General features: G+C 48.0%; 1 protein-coding gene across 4 annotated transcripts in view; it reads left to right on the top strand.

The window, feature by feature from the left end:
- The first annotated feature begins 239 nt into the window (after window positions 1–239).
- MTSS1 (MTSS I-BAR domain containing 1) overlaps window positions 240–17,527 on the top strand; it is a 268,242-nt gene continuing 250,954 nt past the window's right edge. For all 4 annotated transcript variants that reach the window (XM_089677514.1, XM_089677517.1, XM_089677516.1 and 1 more), the window contains exon 1: window positions 240–624. In XM_089677514.1, the coding sequence (XP_089533640.1) occupies window positions 553–624 (72 nt within the window). In that variant the 5' untranslated portion in view covers window positions 240–552. The remainder of the gene's footprint in view (window positions 625–17,527) is intronic.

Raw genomic sequence — 17,527 nt, forward strand, 5'->3', positions numbered from 1 at the left:
GTGTGTCTCTGTATTATACATCCCCTCTGATTCCTCTGCTGATGATGTTGAGACGAATTGACTGAAGCCCCCAATAAATGAACGATGTTGGGGGAGGGGGGAGCAGTGTGAATACCGCAGAGCGGACACCCCGCAGACACAATAGCGCGGGCCGGCAGCAGGCTGCGGTTCCCGGGCTGTCCATGTGGGGGCGCTGGTGTCCGGGCTCCCATTGTGCGGACGGAAGGGGGGAGGAGGAGGCAGCGCAGTGCTTGGTAGAGCTGGGATCGCGCTGGACGGGACTGGCAGCTCTCCGATCTCAATCGTCGTCCTCATTGCTCCCGGGGGTCTCGGATACCATGGATCTTGTACAGGGGGGCGATGCTGTGGGGGTTGTGCTCCTGAGGGTGTGATCCGATCGTTCTGTGTGTCCCCTGTGCCAGGAATCGCTGCGACATCCGTCCAGGTGACATAGAGGGGGTCTCCCGGTGTATAGAGGGATCCTAATCGCTGCTCCCGACCCTCGGATTGGCTCTCTGCTCTCTTCTGTTGATTGGATCTCATTGCTGAAACATGGAGGCTGTGATAGAGAAGGAGTGCAGTGCCCTGGGGGGGCTCTTCCAGACCATCATCAGTGATATGAAGGTAAGGGACCCAGAGGAGCCACATCCAACCACGACTGGGGGCCATAGGCTGGCCTGTGATTGGCGAGTGTATGGGGCCATCCAGCGGTGCCCTGGAGTGCTTTATGATTTGGCAAGGTATCCGGTGCAGGTGCCGTTAAGCCTTCCACGATTGGTCAGTGTTTGTGATGATCTGGTACAAGTGCCAAAGAGCTGTCTATGATTGGACAGTCTATGGTTCACAAGGATTCTGGGAGTGTGCCAAAGAGCATTCTATGGTTTGGTAACATATCTGGAAATCTGGAGTAGGTGCCACCAAGCGTTCTATGATCGGGCAGTATATGGGGAGATCTGGTGTAGGTGCTACCAAGCGTTCTATGATCAGGCAGTATGTGGGATGACCTGGTGTAGATGCCACCAAGCATTCTATGATCAGGCAGTATGTGGGATGACCTGGTGTAGGTGCCACCGAGCGTTCTATGATCAGGCAGTATATGGGATGACCTGGTGTAGGTGCCACCAAGCGTTCTATGATCAGGCAGTATATGGGGAGATCTGGTGTAGGTGCCACCAAGCGTTCTATGATCGGGCAGTATATGGGGAGATCTGGTGTAGGTGCTACCAAGCGTTCTATGATCGGGCAGTATATGGAATGACCTGGTGTAGGTGCCACCAAGCATTCTATGATCGGGCAGTATATGGGGAGATCTGGTGTAGGTGCTACCAAGCGTTCTATGATCAGGCAGTATATGGGGAGATCTGGTGTAGGTGCCACCAAGCGTTCTATGATCGGGCAGTATATGGGGAGATCTGGTGTAGGTGCCACCAAGTGTTCTATGATCGGGCAGTATAAGAGATGACCTGGTGTAGGTGCCACCAAGCATTCTATGATCAGGCAGTATATGGGATGACCTGGTGTAGGTGCCACCAAGCATTCTATGATCAGGCAGTATATGGGATGACCTGGTGTAGGTGCCACCAAGCGTTCTATGATCAGTCAGTCTATGGGGAGATCTGGTGTAGGTGCCACCAAGCGTTCTATGATCGGGCAGTATATGAGATGACCTGGTGTAGGTGCCACCAAGCGTTCTATGATCGGGCAGTATATGGGATGACCTGGTGTAGGTGCCACCAAGCGTTCTATGATCGGGCAGTATATGGGATGACCTGGTGTAGGTGCCACCAAGCATTCTATGATCGGGCAGTATATGGGGAGATCTGGTGTAGGTGCCACCAAGCGTTCTATGATCAGGCAGTCTATGGGGAGATCTGGTGTAGGTGCCACCAAGCGTTCTATGATCGGGCAGTATATGGGGAGATCTGGTGTAGGTGCCACCAAGCGTTCTATGATCAGGCAGTATATGGGGAGATCTGGTGTAGCTGCCACCAAGCGTTCTATGATCGGGCAGTATATGGGATGACCTGGTGTAGGTGCCACCAAGCGTTCTATGATCGGGCAGTATATGGGGAGATCTGGTGTAGGTGCCACCAAGCGTTCTATGATCGGGCAGTATATGGGATGACCTGGTGTAGGTGCCACCAAGCGTTCTATGATCGGGCAGTATATGGGATGACCTGGTATAGGTGCCGCCAAGCGTTCTATGATCAGGCAGTATATGGGGAGATCTGGTGTAGGTGCCACCAAGCGTTCTATGATCGGGCAATGTATGGGGAGATCTGGTGTAGGTGCCACCAAGCGTTCTATGATCGGGCTGTATATGGGATGACCTGGTGTAGGTGCCACCAAGCGTTCTATGATCGGGCTGTATATGGGATGACCTGGTGTAGGTGCCACCAAGCTTTCTATGATCAGGCAGTATATGGGGAGATCTGGGGTAGGTGCTACCAAGCGTTCTATGATCAGGCAGTATATGGGATGACCTGGTGTAAGTGCCACCAAGCATTCTATGATCGGGCAGTATAAGGGATGATCTGGTGTAGGTGCCACCGAGCGTTCTATGATCGGGCAATGTATGGGGAGATTTGGTTAGGGTGCCACCGAGCGTTCTATGATCGGGCAATGTATGGGGAGATCTGGCGTAGGTGCCACCAAGCATTCTGTGATCGGGCAGTGTATGGGGAGATCTGGTGTAGGTGCCACCAAGCATTCTGTGATTGTGCAATGTGTGGGGAGGTCTGATGTAGGTGCCACCAAGTGTTCTATTATAGGGCAAATGTGTGGGGAGATCTAATGCAGGTGCCACCAAGCATTCTGTGGTCAGGTAATGGATGGGGAGATCTAATGCAGGTGCCACCAAGCATTCTGTGGTCAGGTAATGAATGGGGAGATCTAATGCAGGTGCCACCAAGCATTCTGTGGTCAGGCAATGTATGGGGATATCTGGTGCAGGTACAACCAAGCATTCTGTGATCAGGCAATGTATGGGGAGATCTGGTGCAGGTGCCACCAAGCTTTCTTTGACCAGGAATGCATGTGGCAATCAGATGCAGGTGCCAAAGGTTGTTCTATGATTGGGCAATGTATGTGGCAGTGTGGTGTAGATGCCACCATGCATTCTATGATTGGACAATGTATGGGGTGATCTGGCACAGGTGTCAAAGAATATGGACACAAGTGTGGTAGAGCTTTCTATGACTGGCTGTGTGTGGTGCACAGGAGGTCTGGTGTAATTCCCAATGAGTGTTCTGTGATTGGACTTTGTATGGGCAGTCTGGTGTGCGTGCCCTATATTTGGATAATGTATGGGGCACAAGTGATCTAACAGAGAATTCTATGATTTCATTGTGTATGAGGCACAGGAGGTTTGGCTCAGGTGCTGTAGAGTGTGCCATGATTGGGCAGAGTCAGGAGCAGGTACCACAGAGAGGCACAGAGCTTTAGTGTGGGTGTCAGACACCATACACTGATCTGACTGTGTATGGGACAGAAGTGATCTGGTGCAGTTGCCAAAGAGAGTTCTATGATTGGCTGTGTACAGTGAGAACTAGTGCAGGTGTTGTACAGTGCTATGACAGGGCTGTGTATGGGGCGTACCCGGAGCAGGTGTCACAAATCGTTCTATGATTGGACAATGTATGGGGCACAAGAGACATGTTGTAGATTCCAAAGATCGTTCTACGGTTGGCTGTGTATAGGGCACAGGAGGTTGGCCTCAGGTATTGTAGAGCGTGTGATGATTGGGCAACGTATGCGACACAAGTGATTTGGTGTATTGGTCGTAGAAAGTGTGATGACTGGACGGTAGATGGACACAAGCCATCTGGAGGTCCTATGATTGGGTTGTGTATGTGACACAATAGATCTACAGCAGGTGTCACAGAATCTCCAGTGATTGGACTACGTGTGGGGCTTAAGCAGTCTGATGAGGGTGTCACATGTGATTGGTTGGGTTAGATCAGGGGTCTCCAAACTTTCTAAATGAAGGGCCAATGTACTATCCTTCAAACGTTAGACGGACCGGACTGTGGCCAGCAGGAGTGGAAAATGTCCTGGTGTCAGTGGCAGTAAACATTGCCACATCTTTGGTATTAGGGGAGGAATAGTGCCCCAATATTGGTGTCAGTGGGAACAATAGTGCCCCATCATTGGTGTCAGTGGGAACAATAGTGCCCCATCATTGGTATCAGTGGTAGGAATAGTGCCCCATCGTTGGTGTCAGTGGAAGGAATAGTGCTCCATCATTGGTATCAATGGGAACAATAGTGCTCCATCATTGGTGTCCGTGGGAGGAATAGTGTCCCATCATTGTTGTCAGTGGGAACAATAGTGCCCCATCATTGTTGTCAGTGGGAACAATAGTGCCCCATCATTGGTGTCAGTGGGAACAATAGTGCCCCATCATTGGTGTCAGTGGGAACAATAGTGCCCCATCATTGGTGTCAGTGGGAACAATAGTGCCCCATCATTGGTGTCAGTGGGAACAATAGTGCCCCATCATTGGTATCAGTGGGAGGAATAGTGCCCCATCATTGGTATTAGTGGGAGGAATAGTGCCCCATCATTGGTATCAGTGGGAGGAATAGTGACCCATCATTGGTATCAGTGGGAGGAATAGTGACCCATCATTGGTATCAGTGGGAGGAATAGTGACCCATCATTGGTGTCAGTGGGAACATGGTGCCCCATCATTGGTGTCAGTGGGAGGAATAGTGCCCCATCATTGGTATCAGTGGGAGGAATAGTGCCCCATCATTGGTGTCAGTGGGAGGAATAGTGCCCCATCATTGGTGTCAGTGGGAACAATAGTGCCCCATCATTGGTGTCAGTGGGAGGAATAGTGCCCCATCATTGGTATCAGTGGGAGGAATAGTGCCCCATCATTGATATCAGTGGGAGGAATAGTGCCCCATCATTGGTGTCAGTGGGGGGAATAGTGCCCCATCACTAGTGTCAGTGGGAGGAATAGTGCCCCATCATTGGTGTCAGTGGAAGGAATAGTGCCCCATCATTGGTGTCAGTGGGAACAATAGTGCCCCATCATTGGTGTCAGTGGGAACAATAGTGCCCCATTGTTGGTGTCAATGGCAGGAACTATGCCCCACTGCTACGTACAGTAGGAGCAATAATACCCCAAGGGCCGAGTAAAAACAAGTAAAGGGCCGCAGTTTGGAGGCCACTGGGTTAGATAATCCAGAATGAAATTCTATTGGTCTGTATTAATAAAGCAGATTGGATGACTTGGGGTCACCATGTATTGGACCTTCATGAGGCGGTCAATTGAAATAGGATGAGTAGCAATCAGGGCTGGGACAAGGGGTGGGCAGGAGGGGCGGCTTCCCTGGGTGCAGCGGTTTACTATATGGGTTGGGGGGCCAATGAGCTCATTCTTCTTCTCCACTCGCAAGACCTCCTACTCTCTAGCTCCCTTGTCTCTTCCTCCCATGCTCGTCTCCAGGACTTCTCCAGAGCTTCCCCCATCCTCTGGAACTCTTACCCCAATTTATCAGACTACTCTGCTCACTTTTAGGCGATCTCTGAAAACCTATCTCTCCAGGGAAGCCTATCCTGCCCTCAGCTAATACTGGAATCTTCTACTCCTCCTACCAGTCCATCCCCCACAGTTACTACCTTTTGTACCACTTGCCTCTCCCCTTAGATTGTAAGCTCCAAGGATCAGGGCCCTCCTATCCCTCTTGTATTGAACTGTATTATTGCTGTATTGTCTCCTGTTATATTGTAAAGCGCTGAGCAAACTGTTGGCGCCATATAAATCCTGTATAATAATAATATATAAATCCTGTATAATAATAATATATAAATCCTGTATAATAATAATAATAATATAAATCCTGTATAATAATAATAATATAAATCCTGTATAATAATAATATATAAATCCTGTATAATAATAATAATAATATAAATCCTGTATAATAATAATTCTTCTACAAGGAATTTTGATGACTGCTGGGGGTAGCATCCCCTAAGCTCGCACATAATGAAGGTGCGGTGGGGGCACAGTTTGGCTTCTTTGACCTAGGCGCTGGATGACCTTGTCTTAGCACTGGTAGCAATTATACATCTAGAGATCTCTGCAACAATCAGATCTGTGTGTGTATGGGCAACCTGTTATAAGAGACCTACCTAGCAAGTCACCTCTTTTTGAAAATGCTGATTACCCGGCTGTCACACCGATGATGCAGTAACTTTAATACTGAGCAGGATGTCCATTGTCTGAATGTTGTGAAGATCAGATCTGTATGTGTGTAGACCAGTGTTTCTCAACTCCAGTCCTCATGGACCCCCAACAGGTCATGTTTTTAGGATTTCCCTCAGATGAAACAGCTGTGGTAATTACTAAGGCAGTGAAACTGATCAAATCACCTGTGCAAAATAATGGAAATCCTGAAAACATGACCTGTTGGGGGTCCATGAGGACTGGAGTTGAGAAACACTGGTGTAGACAGTGTCAAGAGAGGCCTATGTCAGCTGCCACCTCCTTTAGGAAATGCTAGTTGCCTGGCTTTCATGCAGATGCCGTCACTTTAGTACTTTCTTAGTCAATGACCTGAAGTGTAGAGATACAAATGCTGACTTCTCCCCACAATTTTTTTTATTTGCTGCATGCCATCTTTGGACCCTGTACTCGGTGAGAATAGAAGAGAGCCAGGCACATGGCATATTCAGAGGGCGCCCACCAATGGCATCCCTCAGCTTTCTCTAAGCCCTGGTTCACATTGATGAGGTGCGGAATTGGCAGTAATTTCTGTGTGAATTCCACACTGCATCACAATCGCACCCCGTTCATGTGAACCGCTGCGGGTGTGTAAGTTAAGTTAACACCCCAAAAGCAGTCCGCAAAACGCGGTGTGACTTGCAGAATCAGATTGTATAGGTGTGAATACCCATGCGATCCAATTCTAGTGCGGACCCAAAAAAAGGGGTTTTGGTCACGCATCCTGCTAAACTCTTGGGCTAGACTCACGCCTACAGGTACGACCGATGCGTGTGCTCATTTCTGCGTGTCTCGTGTCAGCAGCCCATTAATTTCAATGCACTAGAAACGCAGAAAAGAGGTCCTGGATCCTTTTACAGAAATGCGTTGCGCGGCTTTGTGGCACCATGCACGTGGATGTTTGTTAGCTGAGAGCACAATGGGTATGGGCAGGACACTGGCTCAGTAGTTAGCACTTCCACCTGGCAGTACTCGGGTCGTTGGTTCGAATCCCAACCACAGCACCACCTGCCTGGAGTTTGCATGTTCTCCCTGTGACTTTGTGGGTTTCCTCCAGGTACTCTGGTTTCCTCCCAAACTCCAAAGACATGCTGTTAGGTTAATTGGCTCCTGTCTAAATTGGCCCTAGTATGTGTATGTATGAATGTGAGTTAGGGACCTTAGATTGTATGCCCCTTGAGGGTTAGGGATTGATGTGAATGTACAATATATATGTAAAGCAAATTGATGGGACACAATTCCTACCAATGAAGCCAGTGATGGGGCACAGTTCCTTCCAATGACACCGACAATGGGGCCCAATTCCTCCCTATTACACCAATGATGAGGCACAGTTCCTCCCAATTGCATCATCGATGGGGCACAGTTCCTCCCAATGACACCAACAATGGGGCCCAATTCCTCCCAATTACACCATTGATGGGGCACAATTCCTCCCAATTACATCATCGATGGGGCCCAATTCCTCCCTATTACACCAATGATGGGGCACAGTTCCTCCCAATGACACCAACGATGGGGCACAGTTCCTCTCAATTACACCAATGATGGGGCACAGTTCCTCCCAATGACACCAACGATGGGGCACAGTTCCTCCCAATTACATCATCGATGGGGCACTATTCCTCCCAATCAAACCAATATGGCTAAATGGTTAGCATTTCCACCTGGCAGTTCAAATCCCAGCCATGGCACCACCTGCCTGGAGTTTGCATGTTCTCCCTGTGTGGATTTCCTCCGGGTACTCCGGTTTCCTCCCACACCCCAAAGACATGCTGGTAGGTGAATTGGCTAAATTGGCCCTAGTATGTGTATGTATGAATGTGAGTTAAGAACTTTAGATTGTACACCCCTTGAGGGTTAGGGACTGATGTGAATGTACTATATTTATTTATTATTTATTTCAGGTACTTATATAGCGCCATCAATTTACGCAGCGCTTTACATATATATTGTACATTCACATCAGTTCCTAACCCTCAAGGGGTGTACAATCTAAAGTCCCTAACTCACATTCATACATACACATACTAGGGACAACTTAGACAGGATTAAATTGACCTACCAGCATGTCTTTGGAGTGGTGGAGGAAACCGGAGTACCCGGAGGAAACCCGCGCAGGCACAGTGAGAACATGAAAACTCCAGGCAGGCGGTGCTGTGGTTGGGATTCGAACCAACAACTCTAGTGCTGCCAGGCGTGATTGCTAACCATTTAGCCACTGTGCTCCCCTATATGTAAAGTGCTGCGTAAAATTGATGGCGCTATAGAAGTACCTGTAATAAAAAAATAATTACGTTGAACAATCCCAAATTTTCACAAACGTGAAAATGGTACATTTGAAAAAATAATGGTGGACGCGTGCGCACGAGGTGAACGCCTACGCACGAGGTGAACGCCTACGCATCAGCAATCTGCTTCTTCTATTGGAGGCTGTACACAGCTGCTGCGACTCCCCTGGCGTGGGAAAGTCCCGGGGATTTTACGCTTTATCCAGCCAGTAAACGTTCATGATTCCGAAGACAAACAAACAACCCTTTGAATTAGTATCCAATCAGGCAGACCCTTGTACTCTCTAAAGGGATCTAAAGGGAATTGTACCACCAGATTGGTCAGCCTTATGCAGGCCATAGACGGTTCGTTTATTGGCCAAATTTTCGTCCAAAAGAATAATCGGCCGATATTCGCACCATTAGTGGGACAATGTCATCGGCTGATTTTCGTGGTTCCTCCTCATTTCTTTTATGCTGGAAATTTTACGAAAAACGGCCGATTTTCGTAATCATTGGTGGCAACAGAACGACCGATGTTTCGTTTTTCGGGCGAAAGTTTGGCCGATAAACTAAGCGTCTATGGCCTGCATTAGGCCAGCACAGACTTTTTGAAGTATAGGTGCAACCCAGAGATTTCAAGGACACATTTAACCCTTTCCTGTCTGCCCTGGCGTTCCTTTTAACGGTTTGGATACCTGGACGCCAGAAAGGATTGGTGATCATGTGACCGCTGACACAGTGGTCACATGATCAGAAGCTGGTCCCATCGGCTACAGATCATTAGTCCGGACGGAGAGCAGGTCTTCAGCAGCTCGGTCTCTGTGCCGGGAGCGTGGAGTGAGCGCGCCTTCATCACATAAAGATCAGCCACCCAGCGGCGTGTATATACACAGCATGTGGGTGTTCAAGCCAACCCTTTTGCCGACGCACATATGGTGGTTGTGAAGGGGTTAAATTCCGCTGGTCGCCTTAGTTGCAGAATTGCACCAGATTTTGCACTCTCCAGTTTTAGTAAATAACCCCCAATGGCGAGTGCAAAATCTGATGCAGCTGTGCATTATAGCCAGTCAGCTTCTAACTTCAACTTGTTCAATGAAGCTTTGACAATCAGCCCCGGTTCACACCACTGTGAATTTTCATGCGATTTGACAGTTCAAATCACATCACAAGTTGCACCCTGTGATCGGCAGTGGAAGTGGTCTAATCCGAGGTCTGAGTCGCACCGATTGGAAAAGTAGTTCCTGCACCGCTTTTGCCGATTTCTGGTGCGACTTGCATGAAGTCGCACAGATGTCTTACAAGTCGCACTGAGCTGCGACTTTGAAATTGGTGCGATTTCAAGTGAATTCGAACTAATATGCACAGCTGTACTAGATTCTGAATGCTCCAGTTTTATTACTTTTACACTGATCCATGGCAAAAATGCATATGCGTTTTTTTTTTTTCTAACCGTACTGCTACAGGGCGGCAGGGATGCGCAAAATCATGTGTATATATACGTGATTTGCATTTCTGGGTAGGGGGCGCGCGCTCCCTACCTGCGCCACTATTGGCTCTTCGGCATGTCAAGCACTGGGTCTCGGGGACTTGGTGATCGTGGGCGGAGCTAACAGGGTAGAAGTCTGTGTGTACACAACCAGGGGCGGACTGACAACTCATGGGACCCCCCGGGCAATAGGGGATCATGGGGCCCCTGTGTCCTCGCCCACACTCAAACCACACCCAAAAAAGCCTATGAAAGGTACCAGGGGCATTTCATGGGGCCCCCTACTGAACCCGGGCTTTCGGGCATGGTCAGTCCGCCCCTGTACACAACACAGATCTCTCCCCGTCAGCTTGAACATGCTGCTTTGTAGAGCACTACGCAGAGCACTACAAAGTCCCGAATGGTCAGTCCGCCCCTGTACACAACACAGATCTCTCCCCTGTCAGCTTGAACATGCTGCTTTGTAGAGCACTACACAGAGCACTACAAAGCAGCATGTCTGCATAGTAAAACACACACAGCACACTATGTAAAACAGCACACAGCTAACCCTTTGATCGCCCATATGTTAACCCCTTCCTGCCCAGTGTCATTAGTACAGTGTCAGTGCTTTTTATTAAAACTTATCAATGTATTAGTGTCACTGGGGATGTCAGTGGCAGTTAATCAGTCCCACCCCCCAGTGTCAGAATGTCCACCACAATCCCGCAATAAGTCGCTGATCGCCACCATTACTAGTAAAAAAAAAAAAAATTCCAGTACATATACCGCCATTTGTAGGCACTATAACTTTCATGTAAACCAATTAATTTACACGTATTGGGATCTTTGTTTTCTTGGCAAAGACATGGAGCAGAATCCATTTTGGCCTAAATTTATGAAGAAATTTGATTTTTTTACATTTTTTTTACTGGACATGTTTAATAGCAAAAAGTCAAAAACAATGTATTTTTTTCCTAATTGTTGGGGTTTTTTTGTTTATACCGAAAAAAATTAAAAACACAGAGGTGATGAAATACCACCAAAAGAAAGCTCTATTTGTGGGGAACAAAGGATGTAAATTTCATTTGGTTGCAACGCTGCATGACCGCGCAATTGTCAGTTAAAATAACGCAGCACTGTATTATAAAAAAAAATGGCCTGATCAGGAAGGGGGGGGGGAAATCCTCTGGAGGGCAAGGGGTTAAAAGAAATTTAGCATTTTCATGTTTTGTTGATTTACTATTTTGTACTGTCTTTTTAAAAAAAATAAAAAATTTTTTGGGGGGGGGGTTGCAAGTAGCTGGTCTTGCCTTGTCTCAAAACGCACACCAAAACCTAACACAAGTGCATTTTTGCTGTGTTTTTCGTTGAATTCAATAGGGAAGTGCATTTTTGGTGCGTTTTTTTTTTTTGTTTTTTTTTACCGCACCAAAAATGCAGCAAACCTGCAACGGATCAGTGTGACGTGTTTCACGGGAATAAATGGTCATCCGTTTTTCTTCTGCTTTTTTTAAATGCAAAAGCAGAAGAAGGGATCAGTGTGAAGTCAGCCTGGATCTCCCCGTGTTGCAGCGCAGACACAACACTTACAGTATGTGGTTCAGGAACATTCCGATGATTCCCATAGGGCAGATCAGATCCCTCAAGAGCCCCGTACCAGCAGATAAGTTTGATTTGACTAAATTGTTATTTAATATCAAAGTCAATTGAAAGATGATTTTCTATGTTTTAACCCCTTCACTGCTAATGGAGCTGATTGGAATGACGGTCTGCGCCCCGGCTGTTCACCATGCTCCAGTGTCGTTGGACTGCGGCAGATCCGTGTGCAGCGATCGTTTCACACGGGGATCTGATTCTCTCGGGGTGTTTCCTTTGTATTTATTACCTTCCATGGCTGCAGTGGATAATATTTGGTGCATGTGCTTGCACTGGCTGTGCTGGGTGTCACTCCACGCTTATCGCTGCGTCCGTCGTATTGTGTCTCAGGCTGTCATTGTTGAGGGGGGGGGGGGGTGCGAATAAACAGCTGATCACATTGAGTCAAGGATAGGAATGGGAGGGGGAGGAAACAGGTGGCAGAACAGGATTTCTGCAGAGGACGGACCCTCCACAGGCAGATGGAGTTTTCTCATAGGCCGGCGATATTTAACAGTTTGATTACGCTACTAAAAAAAATTGTGAGCTCAGCTTCACCGAACAGGAAACAGATCGCTAAACAAATGGAACGAACGGCTCCCCGAGGTTCAGTCTGCGATTAATTGCACACAACTGTGTGATAGTATATTATTAGATGCTACAGCTATAGCGTACGCCATAGGTGATGATAAAGCCCATCTGTGATGATGAGCTGCTTCTTTCAGGGGCCCATTGACACTGTTGGGGTGTGTTAAGGGCCCATTGACACTGTTGGGGTGTGTTAAGGGCCCATTGACACTGTTGGGGTGCGTTAAGGGCCCATTCGCACTGTTGGGGTGCGTTAAGGGCCCATTGACACTGTTGGGGTGCGTTAAGGGCCCATTCGCACTGTTGGGGTGCGTTAAGGGCCCATTCGCACTGTTGGGGTGCGTTAAGGGCCCATTCGCACTGTTGGGGTGCGTTAAGGGCCCATTCGCACTGTTGGGGTGCGTTAAGGGCCCATTCGCACTGTTGGGGTGCGTTAAGGGCCCATTCGCACTGTTGGGGTGCGTTAAGGGCCCATTCGCACTGTTGGGGTGCGTTAAGGGCCCATTCGCACTGTTGGGGTGCGTTAAGGGCCCATTCGCACTGTTGCGGTGCGTTAAGGGCCCATTCGCACTGTTGCGGTGCGTTAAGGGCCCATTCGCACTGTTGCGGTGCGTTAAGGGCCCATTCGCACTGTTGGGGTGCGTTAAGGGCCCATTCGCACTGTTGCGGTGCGTTAAGCGCCCATTCGCACTGTTGCGGTGCTTTAAGGGCCCATTCGCACTGTTGCGGTGCTTTAAGAGCCCATTCACACCTTTTTACACTGGGGTCCCAACTCAAAGACAAGGCAATATACCTGGCGTTCTATGAAATAGATTGCACTTCGATGGGGTGCGCTGAAATAAAGTTTGGCATGCACTACTTTTTTTTTTTTTTTCCAAGGAACTCTACCGCACCGCGATACATCAGCTGCAAATAGAACGGTCACTTGTCACATTTTAATATTTAATACTACTAAAAAAAAAAGAGTAACTGATGCATCAGCACTGTTATCGGTTACAGGTACTTATATAGCACTGTCAATTTACGCAGTGCTTTACATATATATTGTACATTCACATCAGTCCCTATCCCTCAAGGGGCATACAATCTAAGGTCCCTACGGCTGACCATATACTATGCAATTTTCTGTCCAATGTCTGCCCAATTTCCATTAGATTCACCTTCAACTATGTAGTGCAAGGGACTGCCTAATTGAATACAATTGAAAGTGTTAGGTTTGATCTCATATTATATGGTTTTTGGTAAATCTAAACCAAAAATCTCAAGAAAATTGTATAATGTATGGCCAGCCTAATTCTCATTCATACATACACATACGCGGGCCAATTTAGACAGGAGCAAATTAACCTCCCAGCATGTCTTTGGACGGTGGGAGGAAACCGGAGTACCTGGAGGAAACCCACCCAGACACACAGAGAACATGCAGGCAGGTAGTGGCGTGGTTGGGATTTGAACCGACGACTGCTGCTAGGTGGAAGTGCTAACCCCTTAGCCAGTGTACTGCCCCAACATGCATCAGAGGTTGTGTATTGAACATAGCTTGTTGGTGTGAATGAGCCCTAAAATGGAACTTCAATCCCCTCCCTCCCTATCTGGGTTACCCACAAAAAATATATATGCCCAGCGAACCCATCGGTGTTGCTCACCCAGTGCCGTGTCACCATCTCTGATGCCATCAAGAGCCGGCTGTCTTTTCCAGGTTCTTGCAGCCGGGCCCCTGATGATGTGTGTGCTCTGCAGCGTGTCATCGGGGGCTGGGTGTAAGAGATTGTGCGCTGCGCTCCCAGATTGTGCGCTGCAATGCACCTCTGCCGGCTGCGTACATTGAGGTCCCATTCAGACCCTTTACTTGGAGTGCATTGCGATGTGCTACAACGCAGGTTACAGGCAATGGACTTGGGGTATCATTTCCTTGTATTTATTGTGATCATTCAGTGCCGGAATATTCTTCTCTTACCATGCAATGTTGAAAGTCCTTTCATTTCCTGATCTATAATCAATGCATTGGGTGTGATCATTGCTCTGCCAGTCATCGTTCATGATGATCAGGGCTATCAGCACAGAAGATGGGCCCCGGCACTGATATCGGCCAACACGTCTCCCTGATGTTGGGGGAAGGGCTCTGAGCATGTTGCTAGGGTCCTGACAACCAGAGCGAGCCGAGCCACCGCGTTCGAGGTGTCTGCGAACGTTTACACTCTGCGACTCGTCCGTGTGTCATCGCTGCTCTTCATTGTAGTGTGATTGTATGACCGACTTTACTGGATGACACTCGATGATATATCTGAGGTCCGTGTGTGTGTATGTATGTATGTGTGTGTGTGTGTGTATATATATATGTATGTATGTGTGTGTGTGTATATATATATATATATATATATGTGTGTGTGTATATGTATGTGTGTGTGTATTGGTATGTATGTGTATATATATATATATATATATATATAAATATATATATAAATAGTGTGTGTGTGTGTGTGTGTATGTATATGTGTGTGTATGTATATATATATATATATATGATAGTGCGTGTGTGGTGATCACTGATGGGGTACAATGCTTGTTAGCTGATTTACTACATGTCTGAATATCAAGCTATCTCTATCTTCCCTTCTGTTTTATTCTTTCCATGCTCAATCCTCTTCCCTCTCTCTGTCTCTCTCCTTTTCCCCCTCCCCCATCAGTATCACTGCCTACCTCTCTTTCCTTTCTTTTCTATCTCCCTCCTCTCTACATCTGTACCCCTTCCACCAGTTTTGGTCCCCCCTTTATCTCTGCCCCCCTGTCTCTGACTATTGCCCTTAACCTTCTCTCTCTCCCCCTCAACCCTCTTCCCTTTCCAACGCTGTCTCCCCTCTCTCCCTTCAAACCTCTCTGCTCCCCATTACTGTCTTCCCCCCCCTTTCCAGGGGCGGACTGACAACTCATGGGGCCCCCGGGCAATAGGGGATCATGGGGCCCCTGTGTCCTTGCCAAAACTCAAAAAAGCCTATGAAAAAGGTACCAGGGGCATCTCATGGGGCCCCCCACTGACCCCGGGCCCTCGGGCAGTGCCCGAGTTTCCAAATGGTCAGTCCACCCCTGCCTGTATCCCCTCCCTCTCTCTGCTCCCCCCTATCTCTGTCTCCCCTCTTTAAACCTCTGTATCTCTGCCCCCCCTTTAAACCTCTTTATCTCTCTGTCCCCCCCCCCCTTACTGTCTGTCTCCTCCCTCTCTCTGCTCCCCCCCATCTCTGTCTCCCCTCTTTAAACCTCTGTATCTCTCTGCCCCCCCCCCCCCTTACTGTCTCTGTCTCCTCCCTCTCTCTGCTCCCCCCCATCTCTGTCTCCCCTCTTTAAACCTCTGTATTTCTCTGCCCCCCCCCTTACTGTCTCTGTCTCCCCCTTCTACCCTCCCTCTTTTTGCCCCCTCCCCCATCTCTCCATCTATCTCCCCCCTCACTACCATGGTCTACCTCCTTCTACCCTCTCTATCTCTGCCCCCCCCCTTCTCTCTGTCCTCCCCTTCTCTCTGTAGGCCCCCATTCACACCTGTCTCATGATGCTCAATTTCCAAAGGGTGACAACACTCAGGATGAAGAATCCTTGTATTCTCAATAGGCCCATTTACACCTGAGTGTCCTGTCGTTTTTTGCCCTTTGCGTGAAGCTGGAAAAAGTACATGAGCGTCTAAATGTCAGATCCACGCATACTTTTGGCCCCTTAGCGTTTGACTTTATTGGGAGAGCCGCTGAAAAATACACGTCTTTCAGGTGCTTCCATTTATAAGTCTATGGGGTCAAAAATCTGTGATTCTGCTCCTTTACTGCTCAGAAAAACACCTCTGAATCGCCTGGATACAATGGAATATTCACACATGAATGGGGGCTAATTGTGTTGTTTTGTTTTTCTATGTCCCATTTGTCTGTTCTTCTGTCCATCTATACCTTGTCTGTCTTTCTATCTCATATCCATTTCTCTTTGTGAGATGATCATTTCAGGGACTGCCTTGGAGTAATTACTCCCAGACAGGGGCGGACTGACCATTTGGAAACTTGGGTACTGCCCGAGGGCCTGGGGTCAGTAGGGGGCCCCATGAGATGCCCCTGGTACCTTTTTCATGAGCTTTTTTGAGTTTGGGTAAGGACACGGGCCCCATGATCCCCTATTGCCCGGGGGCCCCATGAGTTTTCAGTCCGCCCCTGCTCCCAGATGTGTTATTTGAAGGTTCTTCCAGTTTGGTGTAATGTTTTTGCTGTTCAGGTACAGTCTGAGGTCCCGGATTAGATGGTATTTTCACATTACTCGGCTAAAAATTGGATTATGTGCTCATGATCTAAGTGGATAATATGAGCTCCTTGGTGACTTGGAATAGCTGTTTCATTAACAGTTGGTATTAGGAGATCATGTGACTTGCTGAAAGACCTGAGTTTTAGGTTTTTACAAAATTGGAGGATGCTGATTTATATTTGTATATAGCAGCCTTTCTCAACTTGTTTTTTCAAACGAACCCTTGAAGTATTTTTCATTCCTAAGGGATCCTGACTCATCAGGGGTCTATGGGAAGAATATTCCTTATGTTGGTGGTCAGGGGAAAGAATGTCCCTTACATTGGTGGTCAGTGAGAAGAATGGCCCTTATATTGGTGGTCAGTGGAAAGATTGCTACTGACATTGGTGGCCATTGAGAAGAACGTCTCTTACATTTCGTGGTCATTGATACACATGCCACTCACGGTGATGATTGGGAAGAGTCCCCCTCTCGATGTTGATAGACAATGGGACAAATGTCCCTTACATTGGTGGTCAAGGGGAGGAATGCTCCTTTCATTAATCAGGGGGAAGAACGTCCCTTACAATGATGGTCAGGTGGAAAAATGTCCCTTACATTGATGGTCAGGTGGAAAAATGTCCCTTACATTGATAGTCAGCTGGAAGAATGTCCCTTACATTGATGGTCAGCTGGAAGAATGTCCCTTACATTGATGGTCAGGCAGAAGAATGCTCCTTTCATTATTGGTCAGGTGGAAGAGTGTCCCTTACGTTGATGGTCAGGTGGAAGAGTGTCCCTTACGTTGATGGTCAGGTGGAAGAGTGTCCCTTACGTTGATGGTCAGGTGGAAGAGTGTCCCTTACGTTGATGGTCAGGTGGAAGAGTGTCCCTTACGTTGGTCAGGTGGAAGAGTGTCCCTTACGTTGGTCAGGTGGAAGAGTGTCCCTTACGTTGGTCAGGTGGAAGAGTGTCCCTTACGTTGGTCAGGTGGAAGAGTGTCCCTTACGTTGGTCAGGTGGAAGAGTGTCCCTTACGTTGGTCAGGTGGAAGAGTGTCCCTTACGTTGGTCAG

Source organism: Staurois parvus, unplaced genomic scaffold (genome assembly GCF_062004578.1).
Source record: "Staurois parvus isolate SC_StPar_1 unplaced genomic scaffold, SC_StPar_1.0 ptg000187l, whole genome shotgun sequence".
Lineage (NCBI taxonomy): Eukaryota > Metazoa > Chordata > Amphibia > Anura > Ranidae > Staurois > Staurois parvus.